This window comes from Struthio camelus, chromosome 15, assembly GCF_040807025.1.
Source record: "Struthio camelus isolate bStrCam1 chromosome 15, bStrCam1.hap1, whole genome shotgun sequence".
NCBI classification, from domain to species: domain Eukaryota; kingdom Metazoa; phylum Chordata; class Aves; order Struthioniformes; family Struthionidae; genus Struthio; species Struthio camelus.
This window is the reverse complement of record NC_090956.1, coordinates 11900474-11924257: the sequence shown is the minus strand read 5'-3', so window position 1 is coordinate 11924257 and position 23784 is coordinate 11900474. Positions and strand designations below refer to the sequence as shown.

Sequence of the window (23784 nt, the reverse complement as noted above, 5' to 3'; positions counted from 1 at the left end):
AAGTATTAGGTGAAATGATTGCACATTTTCAAGGTAGGCAAATTGGCATTTTCACTCTTTTCTGGAGCAATTTTTACAATTCGCAAAAGAGGAAGAAAATAGACCCATTAGAAACAAAACCTGAATGCATAAAACAGTTAAAAGTTGTTTTTGCCGAGCACTGCAATACTGTAACGTTGAACATGGTTTCTTTATTCCGTATAATCTCCTTGTATTTCACAGCTTTAAAAGTTGTGTTTTTAGGAAGAGTAAATAGAGACATAACAATTAGGTACCAATAGCTACATACAAAGTGCCTTTTGTCCGTTACTGTCAATCTACTTGCTTTAAATTCTTGCCTCATGCTTTTAAATTATGAGGTGAAGGAGAACATTTCTTGCACATTTCTATAAATGTATAAGAAATACCATATACTCTCTCCCATTTGTTTCCACAATTTTATGTATGTAATGTCACTATTGCCTATTTCCACGTTCTTTATTTTCTCAGGCAGCATTAAACAAGAGTCTACTTTATTCAGAGGCAACTGTAAAAGATCATAAGCCCTCAAATGTTTCCAATTCTGACTAGATAATATTTACTTCTCCAACACTATACACTAAATTATGCTTCTCAGGAGCACTGTAAAGGTCACTGAACACACGACAAAAATCTGTTTGATATGAATATGCTCATAAATACCTATTTGTGAGGCCTGTTGAACAGTTTATAGCAATTAACTTTGCAGAGCGAAGTCTCATTGTCCTTATTTAGATGCTAATCAGTTTAGGAGGCAAACTATTTGACACTGAAGTTGTTTTTCTTATGAAAAAATTCAGTAATGAGGGCAACAATATACAGAAAACCCTGTAGTACCATGGAGTTGCTGCATGACACACCAGCTTTATTGACCATCACACCAAGACAAACAAATGAGAAATGCCTTTCTTTGAGGCACCTTAGTTCTGGAACAAATACAACACTAGCAATTTGTTAGGGTCAGTTTAGAGGGCTGTGTTTATGTAATACTTTCACTCTTCCCCACAATCTGCAGGAGAAAATTTCAATTGTACTTGTTCCAAATACTGAAATACTTCAGCTTGGGACTGCCTTAAATGTGAAAGAGGGAGCGAGAAAAAGCAAATAAGAACAAAAGAGCAGGCAGGCACGAAAGAGCATCCGAGATGGCAGAAGTGAGACGTGCGCATGAACACATTCTTTCACCTGAATAAGACTTATTTACATTGGGAACTGGTGGCAAATTTCTCTGAACAGCATTAGGACCAATTGCTGGAAAAAGAAATACAACGTACAGAAATGCAGTTGACCGGAATAAAAAAAGGATGAAAAGCTCTCTGCAGTTTTCTTAGTTTAACAGTTGAGAAAAAGAATGAAGAGCACAAAAGTACTTTTAAAAAATACTTTAAAATGATCTAAATTTTGATCTCAAATATAAAGGATTACAACATTTGTATTCAAAGGAGATAATTAAGACTGCTGATAATTCCAAGCATCTTCTATAAATCATTAGTAACTGCGCATATTACTCTTCCTGATTAAAAACTGTCATTTAAGCTCTAGTGAGTAGTTATTTGACTGCTAATTTCTGTAAAACTGTGACAGCAGAACCAAGTTGAACTCAGCAGGTATCGTTAGTGCTGGCAGGAATTTGGAATACACCTCCAGCTATAGAAACCCTCCAAAGACTGTGAATGCTGCTAACACTCCTGCTAAGATAACTATCCTGAAATTAGGACATCACAGGCTGCAAACTCTTTGGCTAGAACATTCAGAAAGGCTAGCAAAAGAAAACTGCATACCGAAACAAACATGATATGGAAGATGTCAATTCTGTGAAATGTGAAAGAGTTGCCTAATCCCATGCTCTGGGGGCAGGTGGGGGGGGGGGGGGGGAGACAAGGGAACAGGACTCTGGGCACATGAACACTAATTTGGATATTTGATTGCTCTGACCTCAGACCAAACTAAGGAGCTTTTCTCTCTACAATATTTTTACTGGCATCCCTTTACTGCAAAGTACCTCCCTAGAATCAAAAGAGGAAACAGCAAATGAAATTTTGGACTAGAAGAGAGAGATTCTTCTCAGCATAGGGGGCATCTTGCAAAATTATTTTAAGAGTGTGATTTTTTCCTACACACTCCTAACTGATGCAAGTACGCTGGCAAAACTCTCTAGGGTAATCTAAGACATGGTCAATGATGGATCTGAGTTAAAACACAGCTTAACTCTCCTGTAATATCTTGCATGTGAAGCAGAATAAAACTGCTTCCATAATGCAAACTGTAGAGTAAACAACTTCCACAGGTGCTTGACTCTTCCTAGCTCAATCTACAGATTTTGGCATTTATTCAAAACTAAACACCCATAATAAAAAGACAGTAAGACGCCTTTTTGTGAACCTTAGGCCTGAAAAAACGTAGGAGAAAGCAGGACAGTTCTTTACTGTATGGAAACGTGGAGCAGAGTTGCAACAAATGATCTCTTACAAAGACTTTATACTCTTTTTCAATGATTATTCAGGTTTGGGGTATCTGCATATGTTACAGCTGGGATAAAAGTCTTAATTATTTCACAAATAATCTGTAAAATCCCAGACAGAAACTTATCGGTTTGAATTCTGAGATTTCTACTTCCCTTAAGGCACCTAAGAAACATGCAGAACTTTCTTATTTTACTACTGTGGAGAAACTGTACACATTTCTCAAGTGATCACTTGTAAAAATCAAGACCTAAAACCTGATTGTCTTCATTTCTTTGGATAAAACTGTAGCTTTATAAAGCCAAATACTTCTAGTCAGACGCAAGTACCAGCATTGCTCAATCCTTCCTTACCATATTTGCCCTCTCTTCCTTTAAATATTAAGCATCTCCCTGCTTATTCCTGCCCTCGTTATTACCATTGTTTCAACGGCTCCTGATCTATTTTGTCTTTCTTCATTCTCCTCTAACATTCATAACGCTTTTATCTACAGGACAAAGGAAAAGGAAAATTTAACAGGAAAAGGAAAATTTAATACATCTGTAGTATGCCATGCCTTTGTAATACATGCCTTCAATGTTGAGATGTGCCGAAATATGAATTAAAGACAATGTAACATCATAATACTATTCTCTAATCTTAATTCTTGAAAAAGGAAAAGATACAAAAGTATGAATTCTGACATACTTAGACCAGTTGTTGCCCTACTTCTTCAGGTTTCAGTTAAATCAAAAGAAGAGGTATGATGCTTTAAGTTTGATGCCAAGCCCTGCAGGTTATGACAGACTAAAAACAGAACTGTCAGTTACAAAGTGGAGATTGCAGAAATCAAGAATAATAGAGACGACTATAGCTGTGTTAAGAACAATCCACTTCAAGACAGATATTTTACTTATATCACCAGGAAAACATCAGTTGAATAGTAAATTTTTGCCATGCAACTTCCTGCATTATCTTAACGTGCTAATCAAACTTTAGATAGCTAAGATATTTTTACTTCAGCAATCATCAATGCTTGGCAACACAGTTCCATTAAAAGATAAATATTGTGTAATGTCTCTATATAGCTTTACGAATAGATCAATCAGTTAGCACGGCAATAAATTAGATTCATTAGCATGTTTCAGGCATTAGGAAGTGCTTTACTAATTAAAAGTCACATATTTAAGCAAATGCTATTCCTAGTTTGTTCATGTAAATTATGTTCCTCTTTATCAGAGTGCTTACTTACTGTTACAGAGTATAACTGAGATCTGTTAAAGAGATAATGAACTCATTCAGTGCCAAGCAGTTAACACAAGCTGCCTCTTCAAAGGGTGCAATCAGGTAAAAATCTGGGCGCTATCCAAAAGGGTTTACTCTGAATACATAGTATTTCATTCATATTTACCTGAATACTGTCTTTTACTCTACCAGAAGTCATGGATATGTAAACTAATTACTTTTTTAAAAGTGCTACGCCACTACCAACTCATTTTTTTCAGAAATTAATCTATTCAAAGTTGCATTTAAAATTCTTTACTTATTTATTTCACACCGATGTTGTTTTACAATATTTCAGAGTTTGCTTGTTTTCTTGCTTCTAATCTTATTGTTTATCAGATAAAGCACTAGCAGAAGAATACTGGCACCATATACACCGCAAACTATATGGACAGGACAATTTTGCCATCTCATTATCAGTTGCCCCAGGAACTTTCTGGTGGCAACTGCAGACCCAATGTGTGCTACAGAATGAACAAAACAAAAATTCAAAATAAAAATCATGCTACCAGTATGTCTCAGAATGTGTGTCCCTGGCGCAATACCACATATCCTTATTCCAGGGATGCCAAAGGAATCCTCTCAATGACTATACAGGGCCCACATATACACAAGGCATATCAATTGCTGAAGATATTTTGAGCAAATTTTTTCTATAGAATTGTAGAAATTGTAAAACAAAAGCCTTAACTGTTGTTGTTGATATAGATACGTGCATGTATGTAGGTTTTTGTTTATCTATATGATACATAGATAGTAGAGAATTCAAGTAAGAGAAGGGTTTCAATGCATAAACTTGGTATTAATTATCATTTCTGCTATTTTGTTTACACCGAGAGACAAACACTTCAGAATTATTTTGGTTTTTCCATTGACTCATTTTTTGTGCTTTTCATCCAGAAAGACTGGTTAATTAACAGTTATACTGCTGCTACAGCACAGTATGATTAGCCCAGTTAAGCAAACCATAAAGGGAAGAAATAATTAGAATATTTTAAAAACCTCTTGGTAGCTATAAAACTGACTTCCTATAAATCATAATGAAGCAAAGAACATTAAAACATGGCATGACCAGGCAAGATTACAAAAAAATGTTTCCCCTCATTGGAGGCTTAGATTTAAAGGTTTGCAAATAGACAAATAGATGTAAATTTTTTTTTTTTTTTTAATCTAAATCTCTTCATGAAAACCTCATCTCAGTACTTACGGTCACTGTCCAAGAACACAGTAAAAGCACCGTATTTTTACAATCTTTCTTCTCTATCTTTATACATTATATACGCTATATGTAATATACTTTATATTAATGTCCATGCATTCAGAGATCTTAAAGTAACATTCCATGAACATTTCAGTGAAGAGGTTTTAGTTCACTCTTCACAGTTAAACAGTGCCCATGTCTGCTCTATAATAAACTATCCTTTGTTGAGAGATAAAGTTACTGAATGAAGTGACAGTCAAGTTTTTAATTAACTTTTTAAATCTGAAATAATTTTTCAATTCCTCTTAAATGTTTTGAAAGTAACTTTGAAAATATTAATTTTCTTTAAAATGAACTCACAGATACAATGTCTGCAAGAACCTCACTGTACTTTTCTTACAAGATTTCTTTCATTCATGCTTGAAAGCAACTTTTTAACACTTGGAGTGGTAGAGGTATAAAAGTTAGCTGTCTCTCTCATACCTTTAACATGTAAATTTAAGTGTTATCAATGATCATGACACAATGACAGTTGTGACTGAACCGCCGATAGAACCCCCCCCAAATTCAAACCAAATCACCCCCCCAATCCAATAAAACCCCATCTAATCTTCCACTCTATTATAGCTAAGTCATCTGCAAGACACACAGCAGACACTTAATTTTACATGCTATTTAGTAGCAAATAAATATTTGGGGAATATCTCCACAGCAACCTTTTTGTTTGGAGTGGCTGGTTGGTTAGTACTGAGATTCACCTGCCAGCTGGTACCCTTGATCTCTCTGCCACTCTTCTCATAACTTTATCTTCCAGGAAGGAGGAAGCACTTATGAAGTGAGAAGAAAAGGTATAAACAGTGAATCTTTGACTACAGTTTGACTTGGGAAAGAGGTGACTGAAAGACAGCTGACAGAAATCACCCAAAGAACACAGCTTTTGCTATCAAATACACTGCCAGGAATGTCATCTAGTGAAATGAAGACTATGTATTGTTTGAACACTAGAGTCCCTCAGTCTTCATGGAGAACTGATGACTCCTATGGTGTTCAAACACCTCAGGCAGACAATATTTTCTCAGAAACTATTCTAACCTCTTACTTCTCTGATGATTTACTGATGAGTCTGTTCTCTGCTTTCTTTAAAGTGTATGTTTGACAAGCTACTACAAGAGAATAAATGTCACAAGGTGCAGCTCAGCAGAATATAACTTGGAAATGTTGTAATGTGTAGCTGTGGCCTGGAAAATGAGGTAAAGAATGGATATTCAGCACCAGTAATCTGTGAAAATATACACTAAATTCTGTGTTAAAATATATACACCCATGGTGCAAACAGTTGCACTGCCAAAGCAAAAGTATCAATAAAGTGCCAGTATTCTTGTTTGAATAGCATTGCATAGCTAAAAAGTGGAGTACAGGTTTTGGTAGTTTCACATTGTTCAGGCCTATTTTGCTTATATATAGTATCTGTTCGATCAGCTGTTTGTTTAGCTAACACTTCCCTGAACAGGGTTTTTGTTAAACACAGCTCAAGTTAAAATCTCAGGTTGAGATTTGGGGAGGACAGGAAGGACGGAGGCTCCACCACCTCTCTGTGCAACCCATTCCAGTGTTCCATCACCTTTAGGATAATTTTTTTTCCTCATGCTTAAATGGGATTCCTCACGCTTCAATTTGTGCCCAGAATGAGGACGATGGGAAGAAACCTTTATCTTGTGAAAAATGAGCATATTGGATACAGATATCACTGAAACAGAAATATGGAACTTCACAACAACATTTTAGTAAGTTGGATCTTAGACAGAATATACTTGAAATCATATAGCCTGTTAAAATTATTTAAGTGGAAAGATTTAATTGTACGGTACAGGGAATTACGGTGTTTGTTGCCAGAGTCCTCCTACTCTTATACATGCATTAACCAAGAGCTAATGTATGTGGTACATTTCAGATAAACTGCAAAAAATGTGATTAAAACACAAGTGTACCTGTTACAACAAGTTTTATTTATCTGTAACATACCAATCAGGACTGCAAATAAATGTTAATTTAAGTATTAATAGACAGGGTTCCACCAGGTAGCAGACAGCAATTCAGCAGTGCCAACTCTTGGTTTAGGTTTTGCTCTACACAGACTAGAAAATTTCATCTGTGATGACAAATTCTTTGTTACAAAGAGTTTGTTATTCAGCATGTAAACAGCCAAATTAGCAGAACGAGAGTTTCTTTTGTACATTAAGACATGAAAGTGGACTATAAAGGAAATTATTTGGTCGAATCTGTGACTGAGCTAATGCAACACTGAAATGGAAAAAAATCTAAACCAAGATTAAAAATGATAAAGATCCACATCAGAAAGAGTGCATTAATGACACTTCACGGCATAAGGAATCAAAAGTAATTACATTTCTATGAAGAGCCATAGCATTTGATACCATAATGAAGAAAAATGCTAGTGAACCGATTCACGTTATTTTACTGCAGCCTGTTTGCTGTACTTGAGATTCAAAATAACATTAGTTTCTTTCTTTATTACAGTGACAGGGTATTCCATAGCAGATCAATTAAAACGCCCTGCCCATCAAGTGGGGCCTGATTGTATGAAATTTCTGCACTCGAAGAGGGGAAAACCTCAAAGGAACAACCCACAACAATAATCTTAGAGGCAGTACTCTTTACAGTGTTCAATGTTCAGTGAACACAGTCCTAAAGACATTAATTTTAAATTCTGTTTATCATCATATTCTAGGATCTAAATTAGATTTTAAAAGTGATTAAACACAATTGGTCCTGTAATCTGTATCTACAGGATGGCTCATCAGACAGAACCATTATGGGATTATTCATTTTTACCTCGAAGTGTGGTCATTTAATTTTGCAATGAGAAGAAAGTCTTTGTTTAAGATCATGTAATTATTTTTATTGTTTTATATTTCATTGCTTCCTGATAGACAGATCTAATGCCTTCTGGGATTTTATGCATATTAAAAGATTGCGGGTTTTTTCCCCCCCCTTAGCCTGAGGTATCACTACTCTCTACTGCAAGATCCTAAGACTAATACCACAAGGTTTTGTAATTGCTAAGTCTTGCACCAAAAAGGTATAACCCTTTAGGAACCATACACCTATAAAAAAAATTATATAGATCAAAATTATTATACGTATTTACAGTGTTTTATGTTACTAAAGTATTGTTGAATTGAATAAAACAGAAAAATTGCAAGTACCAAGGTTACAATTAAATAACGTAATGAACACTTCACAACATCCAGCATGTTCAAGATCTCCTGTTGAGGGAGCTCAGACTCCATTAAGGCAAAATAATAATGGAGAGGTTGGGAATGTAAAGTGGAATTGAAATGCATTATGTTTCCAATGCTTTTCATTACTCACTAGGAGTGCCAGGTCATGACACTCAGAAAATAGAGGACATTGAGAACTCAAATTATAGCCTGAGTATTACGATACATTCTAAAATTTGTTCCATCTACCTTTGTCTGAAAGATTTTTATAATAATGTAAAAATTCTGCTTACCGCTTATCTCAGTAAAAATTACATAAAAAAACACTTTGCCAGCTGTAGATGAGTTGTACACCAATTTTGCTCAATGGCTAAGCTTTTTCAGAATCTCACTAATATTCCCAAGGGGAATTATCTAGTCTAGCGAAGAGAGATTCTGTCTATTACTTGAGAAAAATTTCTAAGAAGAAAATATTTCATAGTTATGTATGTGAGTGGAACTTTTCTGCCACAATGTTTGGATATCATAGAATATTCTTGAATTTACTATAGTCCATTGCTTCAGGCAATGTATTGAGAACTACGGGACTGTCAAATGCAAAACAATTCTAAAGATAAACTAAATATTTCTGCAACCTATGACATAGCTATGCCCAAAGATGATTAACAGTGCATCATATTGATGTTTAAACTGATAAATTCCCTTTTGCTACTGCTAAAGATAATTGTCTTAATTTTTTATCAGAATGTTTTGCATTTTAAACTGTAGCCATATCCAGAAAACAATTCGTTTAAATATACTATCCTCTCAATGAGGAGAGACTTTGCTCTTTCTGTGAAATGAATTGTATCTACTCATTCACATCAGAAGTTATTATTTTAAGAAATTATTTTAATTTTCTTTTTATAAAAGCAGAACAAAGTTTTTTATTCTGATTTGTGCATCACTGGTACATCTTGTTAAGCAAGGCTGTGATTCTGAATCTTCTTTTGTGTAGGTGCCCATGCCTGTCATCTTTTTTTTGTTTGTTTGTTTTAACACACAAAAACCCAAGATCTAAATTCTATTTACACACTAATACAAGAGCCAAGCTTAACTCTCAGAAGGCAAGCTCAGTGTTTAGGGCTGAGCAGTTAGATGGAATTTGTTTTCCCTTGCTATCTTTGACATAAGTGGCTGATTATATGATGCTATTTTTGAAATAACATGTTTCAAAGTAGAATAAAAAGAAACACTTACTACTTTCACAGTACTGTATTATCTCATAGTTGTTAATTTCACAGCATGGTCACTGCTCAATTGTACAATTAATGAAAGATTTTTTTAAATATATGACATTTTAATGATTAAAATTAAATAAATATTCCAAACTGAAACAATTTTGGTTGAAGTGTGCAAATAATTCATCACAGTTCAAGTAATGAACTGCCACTACGAATACCTTTCATTGTTAAAGGCCAAAATGTCAAAATTACATTTCTAACTACAGTAGCCATTGTATGGCCTAATCTAATGGCTTCTGGTTGAAATTTTGTCCCTTTTTGTCTTTAATTTTTTTTGTTGCTATCTGTATGACTTCTTGTAATGTCAAGGTAACAATAATTACTATAGCAACTAAATGTCTACCTGAAACCATAATCATCATTTATCAATACATCTTATTCCCCACAAGTCTTGATTTCTTTCATGAACATACTGATTGAGGAGGAATAACTAGAGAGCCTCAATCTAAACATTTTATTTTGCATTACTACTTGTCCATACGGAAAACTTGGGATAATCAATCACAATTGATCAAAGATGGGCATTTAAATAGCACTGATCTCTGTGGACCATTCAGAATTTATTTTCTTGCTCTATATTTAAAAGAGTAAATCATGAAATGAGGTTGACAAGAAATTATTAGTACACTACTTCACACAGTTATATTTAACCATCTTAAAATTAAACATCACGAGACAAGAACAGCAAAAATTATTTGAGGTGAAAATTCAGTTGCAAGTGTATCTTCTATTCCGTATTGCCCCCGTAATGTTCAAGAAACAAAATGAACTGCAGTATTTCTTAAGGACAACTTTTTTAAAAATGACTTAAAAACATTTCTGGGCCTCTCAGCTGGAAGTATTTGAAACCACTTAAATCTTTACAGCCTTTAGTCATATTCTACAAAATAGGTTCTTGGGGAGAAAAAAAAATAAGTCTTTGGAGACGTCTGTCTCGGCTCAACATCATTTTGCCGTTTATGACAACAGCCGTAAGAAGAACAATTGAAACATGAATGCCACAAAATGCTTGGTATTCTTCCATTTATCTATTACATTTTTGTAAAGAATAGCCACATTTTTAAATTTAATTTTCAACTTGAAAATATAAAATTCAGCATAAGATCATGCAAGCAGTACAAGCTAAGCATGTATGTTCCTCCTGAAAAACACTGATTTTAACTGGGTCATGATTCTGCAAATTGATCCATGCTGGATGGAACCCTCAATGCCTTTGCAGTGATTTGTAAACTGCAGATTTAATATAATGGCTTACTATGAATGTGTGTCAAATCTATATGCATCTTGTATAGCTTTTGTGTATGGTATACTAAAAACAGTGAAAGGAAAGAGTTAATCCTACTTTCAAACCAAATTTTCATTGAAATTATTTCTTATTTAAATAGACCTAAATATCTTTTATGAAGAACTATGTTTATAGCAGAATGGAAAGATTAAGAGATATCATCCTTACATAATGTGTATTAAAGCAGGTTTTTTTTTTTTTTTTAAATGAGTCTTAACAGATGACCACGTTAAACTACTTCTAGACATATCACTCAACCTTAACACTAACAAAGCCAGAACGTTACCACATTATTTCAATACCATAATAAGGAAAAGCATCAGTAGATCGTGAAATTCAACTAGAAAGAATTGGACCCTTGACTTCTTAATTTGGTAAGTATCCTAACAGTGACCTACACTCATACCTCGAAACAAAATGAAGCTAAAAATAAAACACACAAACCTGACTAACAGAAACAGAATATAAAACTGAAAAACCTCAAATAAAATAAATCCAGAAATGCCTAATGCATCAAGAATATCCCTTTATGCAGATTTCTAGGTCACTTAGATGCTTAGAAAGCTTTACACAGTGATTTTCGTTCAAACCTGCCATTTAAATAAACAAAAAATTATAACACGTGTATCATACATTCCTTTAAATATGACAAAAGCACTTATAATTTTAACAGGTTCCTTCTATTAAAAAAAAAAGCTGTTTTGAAAATTTCGGAGATTATATTTTAAAATAAACTGCAAAGAAAAAGGCTCAAATATTGTTGACTACTGCACAGCTACTTGACAGATACTTACACAAAAAAGGGCATCAGCTGAATAAGAGTCTCTTTTTTGGGACTGGCTGTGAATTCTGGGACAGTTTGAATAATTTTGTTCATTACATTCCTTAGGTAGTTTTGTAGCTGCTTGCGCCTCTCTTCTACAAACTTTGCATCCTAAAAATAGAAGGGAAAAAATAAGTGGTGCAAAGAATGTTTTTCTCCATTCTATAATGTCACTAAACAGTCCTAATAAACCTCAGATTTGATTTTATTAATGATCTATGAAACATGTTGACAAAATGTTAAAAAAAGTCAAAAGATCATGTAACCTAATAACAAAATCCCATTTCACAAAGCATTCACCGACATGCTGCTGACTTCTCTCCTTGGCAGCAAAAGGGTCTCCTCTATGGACCAATTCCTTCTATGAAGAGTAGAACTCAAAGCACTATGACCTTACCAAGGTCTTCTTTAGTGGCATAACAATTTTTGCAATCCCCTTTGAGATCCAGAATTACTAGACTTCACAGAGGGAAAGAGTGACCCACCATTCCCTCAACTTCTTCACAACCCACACATTTCAGAGGCTAAGTACACAAACTGTAGAATGTATTCATATTTCTCCAGCTTTACCTATGATTATATTAATAAATGATTATTTTGTTAAGGAGTTTTCAAATAGGAGATGGTATTTTGAAGGCTATATCACAACCTTTTTTAAGTTCCTATATCCTCAGGATTTTGTACTATACTGGCCCTGAAACATGGAAATAACTGTATAAACTCCACATACTTAACATTTTTTCCTTCGAAGAAACATAAATACAGTGAACTATAACAAAGTCCACACACACATCACACTAACTATGATTGCTATAGGGTTAAAATGAAAGCAGATGCTGACAATAAGCTTTATCTCAGAAATGCAGCCATTCTGACCACCTAGTTTAAATGTTGGAGCACATTTTTAGGCATGAAGCCAAAACAGTTATTAGATAATTACAGCTTTCAAAGGAAGATTATCATCTATAAAATATGCTTGTTCGACCTGTATTAGTAATTATGTAAGAAATATTGTTGAAACAAGTCCTGGTATCTTGAAAAAATAACAAAACAAAAAACCCACATAACGATAACAAACCCACAGAAGACCAGAGAAGGAGAAGAACGAAAGAAAGAAAAAAAAAAAAAAACCACACACCCTTCTGACGCGACATCAGCTAATTTCACTAAATTAAAAAGTAAAGGTTCAAGTCATGCTGCCATGTACATAACGCACGTTTGAAGATTATTCCTTTCTTAGGTAGAATATACTAACTCAATATCAAAGCAGAGAAGATCCCTTCAGCGAAGGAGGCTTGCTCTAGCGTTCTTAGAACCTTTATTGACATTATTGATTCTGTTCTTTTCTCTCCTTTGGAGAAGTTAACAGGACAGCAATATTTTCAGTAGACAAAAGAAAATGAGAAAAGATTCTCAATGATATTTCTCAAAGTAATAATTTAAATTCATAGAGAAAAAGAGAACAAAGGAAGATCTACCAACGTTAACTAAGGTACATTTGCAAATATTGGCAACCAAGACGTATATTCTACAAAAATTCATTGTTTTAATTAAGCTTATTTTTAGCTATAACACATTTTTCTTTCTGATAAGCATATACACAATGTTTACATTTAGGAATTTTAAATAATTTCCTTTAGTGCAGCAATTCATCCAATCCAGCCAAAGCCTTAGTTTACACAAGCCCTTCACAAGTGGGCAATATTTTCAGTATAGCAGCGTCTATGTCTAGCAGCAAAACAGCAAAGGACATAATTCCACTGAAATCAGGGACAAATTATCCTCTGATTCCAATTAAGTCTGCATTTTACCCAAATGTTAAGAAAAACGGTTAATTCATGGTATCTGCCGTAGTTCTCTACGGCACGACACCCATTACTACACTTAGACTTCATAGATCCTGTTTTCCACAGTAAAATACTTAAATAAACACACACGATCTTTTTAATACCTCTCTTTTTCCAAGTTATAGTCATAAACAGTAATGTGCGCATAAGGTACAGTATGAATCCTATATACTAAAAATAGCCTAATTTTTGTTATTGTATTGTTTTGTATTGTACTATTTTGTCTGCATGTGAGCTTTCCAATAACGTGTAATTTCTGAAGGTATTCATACTTACAGGCTTCTAAAACTTAGGTAGTACATGTGCTATTTAATACATTTACAAAATTCCAAAATACATACAAACAAATCTTTTGTATTTTCTAAATGTGAACTTGCAAGGATGTCCAACCATGTTTGGCATTCCAGTTTTAAATTAATATATGTAAAAATTAGATCCGTATGAAGAAAAATACTTGTGTATTACAGTTTGCTATTTCTTTTTTTTCAGTCACACAGTTCTTCAGCCCCAGTTTACTACACATACACACCCCACCCCCAAAAATTTTGTAGCACATGACTCTGGTATTGAATTGACTTTAAAAAAAAAATCTGAAAATTCTTAGAAACTGATATTTTATTAAAATATTGTGCATTATTGTCACTTCATGCAACCCACTCCACAGCATCACTCACAGAGTACTCCACAATCTGCGTACAGTTACTACTCAGACCCAGGAGAGCACCAGCTTGCTCGATGCTCCACTGCACTGAGACGGTCTGGACAAATATGCTGAACAGAAGTCTACAAAAGCTGTTAGGAAATGTTAAAATAAAAAATTATTCTAATATAACATGTCTCCACATATTACAAAGTGAACACTAATAACAAATAAAAAGTAGGTCTAGTACAATATTTGACTAACATTGATTGTACTATTTTTCCTCTTTTCACTAAGATTTGTGTTCCTGCTGCGCCCTTTGACTAGCTCAAGGAACAGCCTTGCCTTCTTTTTCCTCAAGGGATCTCAGTGTCACATCATCACATAAGAGGTCCCAGTAGTAGAGACGCTAATTTGCTCCTATCACCTGTGTGAGGCAGAAAACAGGAAAGCGTGGCAAGTCACAGAGAGCCCACATAGGAGACCTCGGAGGAGAAGACAGCGTGTGCACGCGTTAACCACACGAGTAACAGCAACGGTTGGCCTACGGGACCAGTCTGAATTAGAAGCAATTCCCCCTCAACAGCCTGGCAACATTACTGGCAACAGCCAGGTAATGGAGATTCGAAGAGTGTTGCTTTGGCCTACAAATCTGCTCCCGCAGACCCAGCCTTACCTCATAACCACTCCAAAGAACCGACCTTCCCCTGCTGCCCCTTCTTGATTCTGGTTTTATCACTTCAATTGATGAGCTTTTCCAAGCCCCCAAGAAAACTTCCATTTTAAAGTACCACATTTCTCAGCATGTCTTCAGTGTAAGTTTTTTTGGTCACAAGTCTCCAGTGACAATATTTTCAGTGAAATCATTGGTAACTATATTAAAATTTGCTCTTCTGCAGAAGAGCAAATTCTTTCTTCTTGACTGACTCATATATTGCACATGTATTTAGACAAATTTTTTTTTCCACAGGCAAAAATGCTTTGTGTTTTAAACATAGGAGCCAAATGCTGAATGTAGGTGCTGTCCAACCCTTACGTCAACATAAAGAATCTCATTAACTACAAATAATAACTGCACAAAGCAGTTTTCTAATTAAAATTACTGTAGATTCCAGAACATGCTGGGGGAATGTATTTTTGCTGTTTATAGGCAATCACATTCATGCTTATGATACAATTATTTTTCTGCCATTTATTCAAGTGAAATATAAAAATTCTCAAAAATTAAACTCCGTCTGAAAACAACTAACAATACAGTTTTAGCCTGATATAAACTTGATCTCTATAGCAAACATCGAATGACCTACCATGAAATTCTGTATCACATACTATGGTATAACAGAAGTAACATAAACCAAGGTCAAAACGGTTCAGCTCTAGGTCTGTACTTTGTCATAATATGTCTGTCTTCCAACAGCAGCCTGCCACTCAGAAGAATTATTTTGCCATACAGTTGTTACTGCCAAGTAGCAGCAGTAATTCAGAGTTTTTGTCAGAAGGTAGTAAATAGGTATATCTGATAACAGTAAAAAAAAAAAAAAAACACTGCAAATGGTTCAGAGAGCCTGGCCAATTTTATTAGTCTCAAGTTATAAAAAGGTAACTGTCACACTTTTGGGGCCCAGTTGAAATACACTTAGTATTTAAAATTCTGACTGCTAAGTGATGTTCTTATCTACAAGCAAAAACTAAAAGAAAAGATTCTCGTTCGGATTTACATCCAGTGAGACAAAAAACATTTTAGCACCTAACTTTGGTGATTGTATGTGATTACATCTGTGAACATATATCTGCACATGCATATCTAGTCACACAGCAAACAGCAAAAAGATCTTCCCTTAAGATTTAACATACAGATTTGTGTACTTACCATTGGCTTGATCTACCTGTATTTGGGGGAGAAAGTAACTTCATCTAAATGGTAACTACATAAATTTTGCAACTTGCATTTTACCAGTATTAAAGGCTAGATTATATGGTTTAGTTTTTATGAAACTATTGCAAGTATGGGAAGATAAAGCAACAGTCATAAATGAACGCACACTTTTTCTTATATGGTTCCAAAAGGAATCCTGCTCTTAAAAATTAGTGGATAGGATGCCATAGGTCAAAAGCATTTTTTGAAATTCAGGTAAGAAAACATACAGAAGAAATAGAATGGGTAGGATCAATACATAGTGCATTTGAATCAAGACAGTCATTTAACCAACTAGAAACCAAAAGACCCTGAAGGTGGGTGAAGTCCATACTCCCCCCGCCCCCCCCCATTTATTTTTCTTTTAGCTTCATAAAGGCTTCAAGAAGCCTTTTTCATTGCAGGGAAACTTTAGCTCCCTTTATCATGTATGGTGAGGGGATGGAAAGAAGGTTGTTTGGTTTTTGGTTTTTTAAACAGCACTCACAGCTGTTTGCTGTGGACAGAGAGCAGTAGATTCTGTTTTCAAATCTGGCTATGAAAATAAGTTTTTTTAGTAATTGTGGCACTGCTATTTTTTTTTTCAAAAATACATACCAAAAAAGGCACTAAAAGCAGCAGTACACATTCTTATTTAGCTCCTATGCTTTCAAAAATTGTAGGTTTTAATAAGACACTAATCATACACAGCTTGATATCCTTACAGAACAACAGACTGTTCTATAATAGGTTTTTCTACATTTGCAGTACTTGATCCTTCCATGACCAGTTTGGAAGCACATGTTTTAAAGCACTTTCCTGAGTCAGGTCCTACATGCTGTTTCTACAAATCTTTCCATGAAGTGTTTTCAGCAACTGGCTGCAGCTTTATTAACTTTAAAAACAACAGACAAGGCTGACACCCCCCCCCCACCCTTTCAGTCCTGTTAATTGGGTCCTGCAGTAGATTGACTGTTCCCAACTAAACTTGAAGAAACTTAAGTCATGTAAAATATCTCCTGCTCTACTCATGATTCAGCCTAATCCTTGGTCCCACTACACTATCAGAGGCAAAGAGCATTTAAAAAAGACAAGTTCAGCTTTCAAAGATTTAAGATTTCTTTTCAATTCACAAGATAAACTCTTTGGAGCCTTATGTCCTCAGTTGAGAGACTGTTTATTGACATTCAGTGTCACTCTTTGTAGAGCCAAAAACCCTACCAGGTTCCTCATTCTTTTTCTTCCCTACCAGTAGACATTTCACCAATCTTCTTCTCCAAGAGCCAGTAAGATACACTCTGAGTTCATCTGATAAGCCAGAAAAAAACAAAGTTGTTTGAAATACAACTTCGAACAGCAAAAAGAATGCTTTAACATAACCAGGGGAGCAGAGGGATGCTGAAATCAACTAACTGTACTTGGAAATCAGCTCTGAAATGATCAGAGAGGAAGTCTCACATATTCAGCACCACTTGACTAACAATCCACGCATATATCTTGTGCAAAGGAAACGAACTAGTACCTGAAGGGGTACATTGCCTCTAACCGTAACCTACTGCCCTTCCTATTTGATTAAGCATCTCTCTTCCCCTACTGAAAGAACGGCTAATATATACTAGAGAGATTCAGTTATATAGAAATATAGACAGATGGTTTTATATATATATATATATATATATATAAACATCTATCTGTAGAGCATTTTGGATACATTTAGCATGGATTTAAGCAGAATACAGTCATATTATACACAAAACCTTAATGTGGACTCAACATACCAGTATGCACCTTCAATTTGTAGGCACTAATTTTCAGTAAAATAAAGCTACTGCAGTTTCTGCACAAACCACATTCAAAATGCTTTTCTCACCACAGTACCAAAGCATATATTTTTGATCAGGAGTTCACAGAATTTCAGCTAACAAGCAAAATTGCTTCTGATTGCAGAAGCATCAAAACACATCTGGGGAAAGTATTTCATTCTCATTGTTTAATCTGAAATTAACGTCTCCCAAAATATTTTATGACTTTTTGACTGAGAGTTTGCCAAGTTTCTGCCCGCAGCAAAATGCTCATATCAAGTTGCAAACTTCTGAAAAATGAGAACATATAATGGAAATCTTGATAGACTCTCAACAGACATTAGCAGATGAACTAAGACGCAGCATGTGACACTATAATATTTTATGCTACTCTACTTTGCAATCTTTCATTACAGGCAGAGTTCATTCCAACTTGCAATTTAAATCGCCTCAGACTATTGCTGGCCTTTCATATACACATATGTAACAGATGGCTAAACACTGATATTCTTCATTATTAATGGGACAGCTCACTTAGGATGTTTCAAATATTTTTCATGAGCAGCTGAAAAACAGTATGATTGCCATGGTAACCTGCCTTGATTTAGGGACAGATAAAACCCTTCTATATTCTGGGTTCGGTGCTGCCACAATCAACAAAAACGGCATTGCTTACAACGTTTGTAACGCTACCATTTAACTAAACTCCTATTGTTGGCACAAACAGGAAAAAAAAAAAAAAAAACCAACTTGGAGCTCAATCCAGCTCCACTTAGAAATCAAAGAAAATACTGCTTTGGACTTTAATGAGAGCTATATCAGCCTCTGTGATACCATACAGTGAATCCCTTCCTAAGTACAGCTGACAATAGTATCATTAAAAGATGAACCTGCAAATACAAAAATAAACCCAGGTTATTTTAGTGTGGCCTAATATTTCTCACTAAGTTAGTCAGTCTTAACAAAATTATCTCACTAGCTTTTGCTTATTTACAAGACACCAAATCATTAACCTCAAAATGAAGTCAGAAATCAAAGGCTTAAATGGGACCTAATTAAACATTAAATTGTTGAGTCATTCTAAAACTGTTTGGTGATTAAAGAATAGCTAGATAACAAGTTTCAATTTTTATGGTTCAATAGGCTAACTGACATCTTTGCAAAGGTCACAGTGAAACATGACATGAATACACCCATCCGCATATATCCTTCAGTAACTACTGCATCATTAAAACAGTTTTATGGCGGTACATACAGTTTCCACTACTAGATATACTGAACGCTGCCATATTACACCAAAATCATCTCCAAGAAATCATTGAAACGATACTGCCCTAAAGTTTCAGTCTTACTTGGAACATCATTTTCTGTATGGCAGCATCAGGCTAGCACTATACAACAAAACAAGATACTACATAAGGGAGTATATCTATAAAAGGAATAACACATAAGATTGCCAGTTTATAAATAGCCATCCCACTGTGAGACTTTTTTGTATATACTGTCCAGTGGAACAAACAGGAATTCAAGAGGATGAGATACAAGGAAGAAATCAAGGAACTGTCAAGTTTCAAAAAGAAATCGATCTTTCCTTAAACAGAGATTTACTACATAATTATAATTACTACTTTGTGCTTCTCCTACTAAAATAGTTGATGCATTTCCATCTCCAGCTATGGCTTCATTTCAATGACACTAAAAAGAAAGTAATCCTTATAGTAAAGTTATTTATGGAGGAATTGCTGCAAATCCAAGTTCAGTCCAGCACAAGACATGTCCTGTCAATCCCCTCCATCTGGCACAAATTCACAGGGCAAAGTGCAACATTTTCATTAGCATTTCTAAATGATTGGGACTTGGGATGCCTCTTGCAGTACTACACAGAGCCGTCCAGTACAGACTACCTGCTCAGCACGGAAATGGTTGCTTGTAGCTGTGCCAGCCATCTCAGGTTGCCAGAAGAGCTGCATGCTCAGCCAGTGCCTGGCAAATACATTCTTTTTCAAACACTGATTTTTGAAAAAAATCTTGCCTTTTATTTTGAGGAACAGGTTCATTTATGTATGACTGTGTCATAACTACCTAGTCATACTAAGGTTTTGTCCATGCTTTCTTAGAATATGATATTGCTATCTATGCATTCTCTAGGCAGGCCTAGAGCACAAGCACATTAATAGATATATTAAAGTGTGTTTGGATAGTGGGAATTTCTCAGGCCTATCAAAACAATAGACACTCTGTCCTGAAGTACTAAATCTTAGTCAAATTATATCTAGTACCTCTCTAAATTGGTTTAGGCATTTTAAGAATCCTGGAACCAAATATGTTTCTTAAGAAACCTAGCATTTCCAATATCGTCCATATAAAGGACTAGCCTTTCCCCCTCTCCCTAAAAAACCCCATATTCCAAAAAAAAAAAAAAAGAAAAAAGAAAAAAAGAAAAAAAAAAGAAAAATGTGACTATGTGTCAATTTGTCAGCTACTCAAGAATGAACTATCAACTAAAACGTCAGCCTTTAGCAAGACCTCTAGGTCAAGCAGTAAACGTATGATTTCCCAAAATCAGAACACTTCATTAGTACATCAGTTTACCACTCAAAATGCCAAACAACAGAACAACAGAGAGATACAAAATGATCTTTGAATTTTACTCCCACCCAAAAGACTAGATGCTCCTTTAACGGAAATCCTTTGAGTTATACTGTGATGGGAGAATTCTATTTTCTAAAATAAAAACTAAATGAGTAAGAAATATTGATTTCCACTACACATTATTTATAGTGCCTGCATGTAAAGATATTTTACATAGTGCAATGGGAAAAACAGATTTTTCAGGCAGGAAATGTCTCTCCAGCATTTAGCATGCTCTAAAGTATTCAATATTTAGTTTTCTCCACTTTTAAAAAGAATACTGAGTATATTTAGTATTAGTAGCCCTCCAAAAAGCTGTAGAGCAAAGATTTTTTTTTTCTTGAAATTTATTCTTTTATAAACTTCAGCAAATTCTAATCAAGCATATTGATTGATACAGAAAAAAAAATATATGTAGGTAAAATAATTTCAGATTCAGGGAAAGGAGGTTTTAGTTTTATTTCCACAATTAGGTTTCCCTGATTAGGTGTCCCGGAAAGGAGATTTATTAATCCAGGTAAACTGATAATTTAGCATCACCATCACAGCAAGAAATACATTTAGAAAATTATTTTTATCTTTTCATTTTATACCAGAAGGCTACTAGAATACATAACAGAAGCATGAGATGTTATAGAACTGCAACATTTTTCTTTATCTAACAGTCATCCAAACAGCACAGCATATAAATTACATTATTTCCCCCCCCCCATAATGCCATGATGTAAAAGGACTGTAAGTTTCACTTTGAAAATCAAGAGTAATGTAGAATTTAAACATATATATTACATCATCCAAAAATCAAATAAAGTAAGCTTTGATGAAAGCAATCCTTAACTCCAAGTTATTAACATTTAACTTAAGGATTCTTATTTCCAAAGCTTTTCCCCTTTAATAAAGGCATTCTAATTATGAAACACCAGAGAGACATAATTTTCCACCAACTTTACTTGAAGTCATTGGATATCAAAGCTTAGTACTAAGAAATATTATCTAGCCCACTGCCCCAAAGGCATGAGCTAGAAGTTTTACTTTCTCCTCTGAATTCCTAAATCACAGTTCACCATGGCATTGGTCAACACTGGCAAACTAATCTGATGAGGGATAGTTTCTATGTGCTACTGAAACCCGAGAATTACATAAGCACATAGAGCTGCACTTTTGATTCCAGTGCAACGTAAATACATACTTAAATTTTAGGACATAATGAAGTGCTTTGCTCAATCAGGACACAAAAACACACAAGTCTAACGCGAAAGGACTTCCTTCCCTCAGATTTTCCAATGTGATGTTATTTTTGAATCACCCTTTTTCAAGCATTCTGCATTATTATCGTCTATTTATCCAGCTAAACAGGAATTGGTACACTTTCTATTTTAAAATACATCTTTCAAACAGTGCCAATATATTTACCATTAAAACCACATTTGCTATCATGGCAATAAAACTAATGTCAGAAATGTGCATGCAACTTGTGAAGTAAGTGCTTTAAACCATAATACGATTCTTCATGTCAGTCTAGAACTAGTAGTTTTGTTACTAAATGCTGGTCTAGGATATTTATTAGATCAGTGATGAAGCTGGAAAAAGAAGGAACACAGATCTGAAAATGAAGCAGAAAATTTCAGACCTAAGGAGAGCAACTAGTCTTAGCTCTTGTTTCTGTCAGTCTAGAACCGCTCATCTGTGAGTCAACAGTATCTCACACCTTCACTGGATCATAATAGCAAAGCACACAGTATATTAAAATTACAGTGAGCATTGGACAATAAGCACTGAATTTTGAACTACATTCTCTGTTACAAATTTGATTGATAAAAGGCAGACACAGGTATTTTCTTGGGAAGGCAGAAATTCCTCTATTACATATGTGAATACCCTCAATAAAAAATGATGTAGCATACCCTGAAAAGAAATATCTACTTTGCCTAGATTTGCCACAGAAATGATAAAAGCATTGAAAAGCGTGGTAGATAGTGAAAGATCCTATAAACACTTTATATACTTCATATTTAAATGACCAATAACCAGTTAAGGGGTAAATGGATACAGTTTCAAAATACTTGTCAAAACAAAACAAAAAAAATTTAAACTTTCCTTTCCCAAATACCTATCCTCTCAACTCATTCACTTCTCTCCTTTTCTCAGCCCTGACAGCTCTCTCCTGTAGAGAAGTATTTCCACAGAACTTCACAAGAAAAGCTTCAACTCAGAACTGTATCTTAGATACTTACAGATTATGTGAATACTTCATCCCACACAAAACAATGGAAAGCAATTGAAAAAGAGGCAGAAGGAGAATCCCTTACTAGACTATACATGTAAATGCATGGCCTGCTTGGTCTCTAAGCCAAAAACGACTAATACAACAAAATATAGCTCTCTCAGGGGCAGCTTACTGCTCAACCCACGAACACAAAGCCTAATACAAAACAGCACTGCCTCCTCGACCTGTGTCGTGAAATGACTTGAAGCCTTTTCCTTGCTTCTCTTCACCAAACCCAGGCAGCCTTCCTTACGGAACTCATTCCTCTCATTCTCTTCCTCCAAACATGTTCTGTTATCTCTTTCCAAGGTGAGTTTAGCAACTTCATCACCAGATCTAAAAAAGCAGCTTTAAAAGTACACCCGTCTCTGAAAAGACCAGTCCTGCTGGCCCAAAATGGTCACCTTTTTATGGTAAAGAAACAAATGTTGGGGATTACGTATCAACGGCATCACGTGAAAAGCCTAAAAGTAAGAATATTCAAGTTAGAACTGTAATCTGAATGGCTTCATATGACTTATATACATAAATAGGTATGTAGATGTATATATATACACACACAGAGCCAAACAACTCTTTCCTTGATAAACTTTTAAAAAACAACAGTCATTATAAGCATAGGACACATAAGCAATATTCTGACCTTTTCTTTTATTTGCAAGAAAATCTTTACCTTCTATACTTTCAATTCTAAAAGACAGTTACCCTGAAGACTGTCTATAACTTCAACATCTTCAGCAACGGGCAAACACACCAAGCGCTGATAAAAGGCGGCTACATTGATTGGGAAAAAAAAGCACAGAACCTGTCTGCACTGTTAATACAAAGGCCAGGTTTCTACTGACTTAAACGGGAGAAAGATAAAGTCCCTGGTGAACAGAACACGTAGAATTACATCTTCTAGAAACCAACTTGAAGGAAACATTTAGGATATGTACTTACATACATACATATGTATATATATGTGTGTGTGTTTATAGTGCATACACATCTCCTTATATATTTGCATAGGTATAGATATCTTAAGATATATGAAATATATTTACAAACATTAAATAACTACATATACAAAATAATCTACAATTTAGCTAAGTCACTGATTGGTGAGAGAGATTCACATTTTTAAT

The 23784-nt window shown here is 34.8% G+C and overlaps 1 protein-coding gene across 6 annotated transcripts in view; it reads right to left on the bottom strand.

The window, feature by feature from the left end:
- SNX29 (sorting nexin 29) overlaps positions 1-23784 on the bottom strand; it is a 146835-nt gene that overhangs the window by 27089 nt on the left and 95962 nt on the right. For all 6 annotated transcript variants that reach the window (XM_068908259.1, XM_068908262.1, XM_068908260.1 and 3 more), the window contains one exon: positions 11549-11688. In XM_068908259.1, the coding sequence (XP_068764360.1) occupies positions 11549-11688 (140 nt within the window). The remainder of the gene's footprint in view (positions 1-11548; positions 11689-23784) is intronic.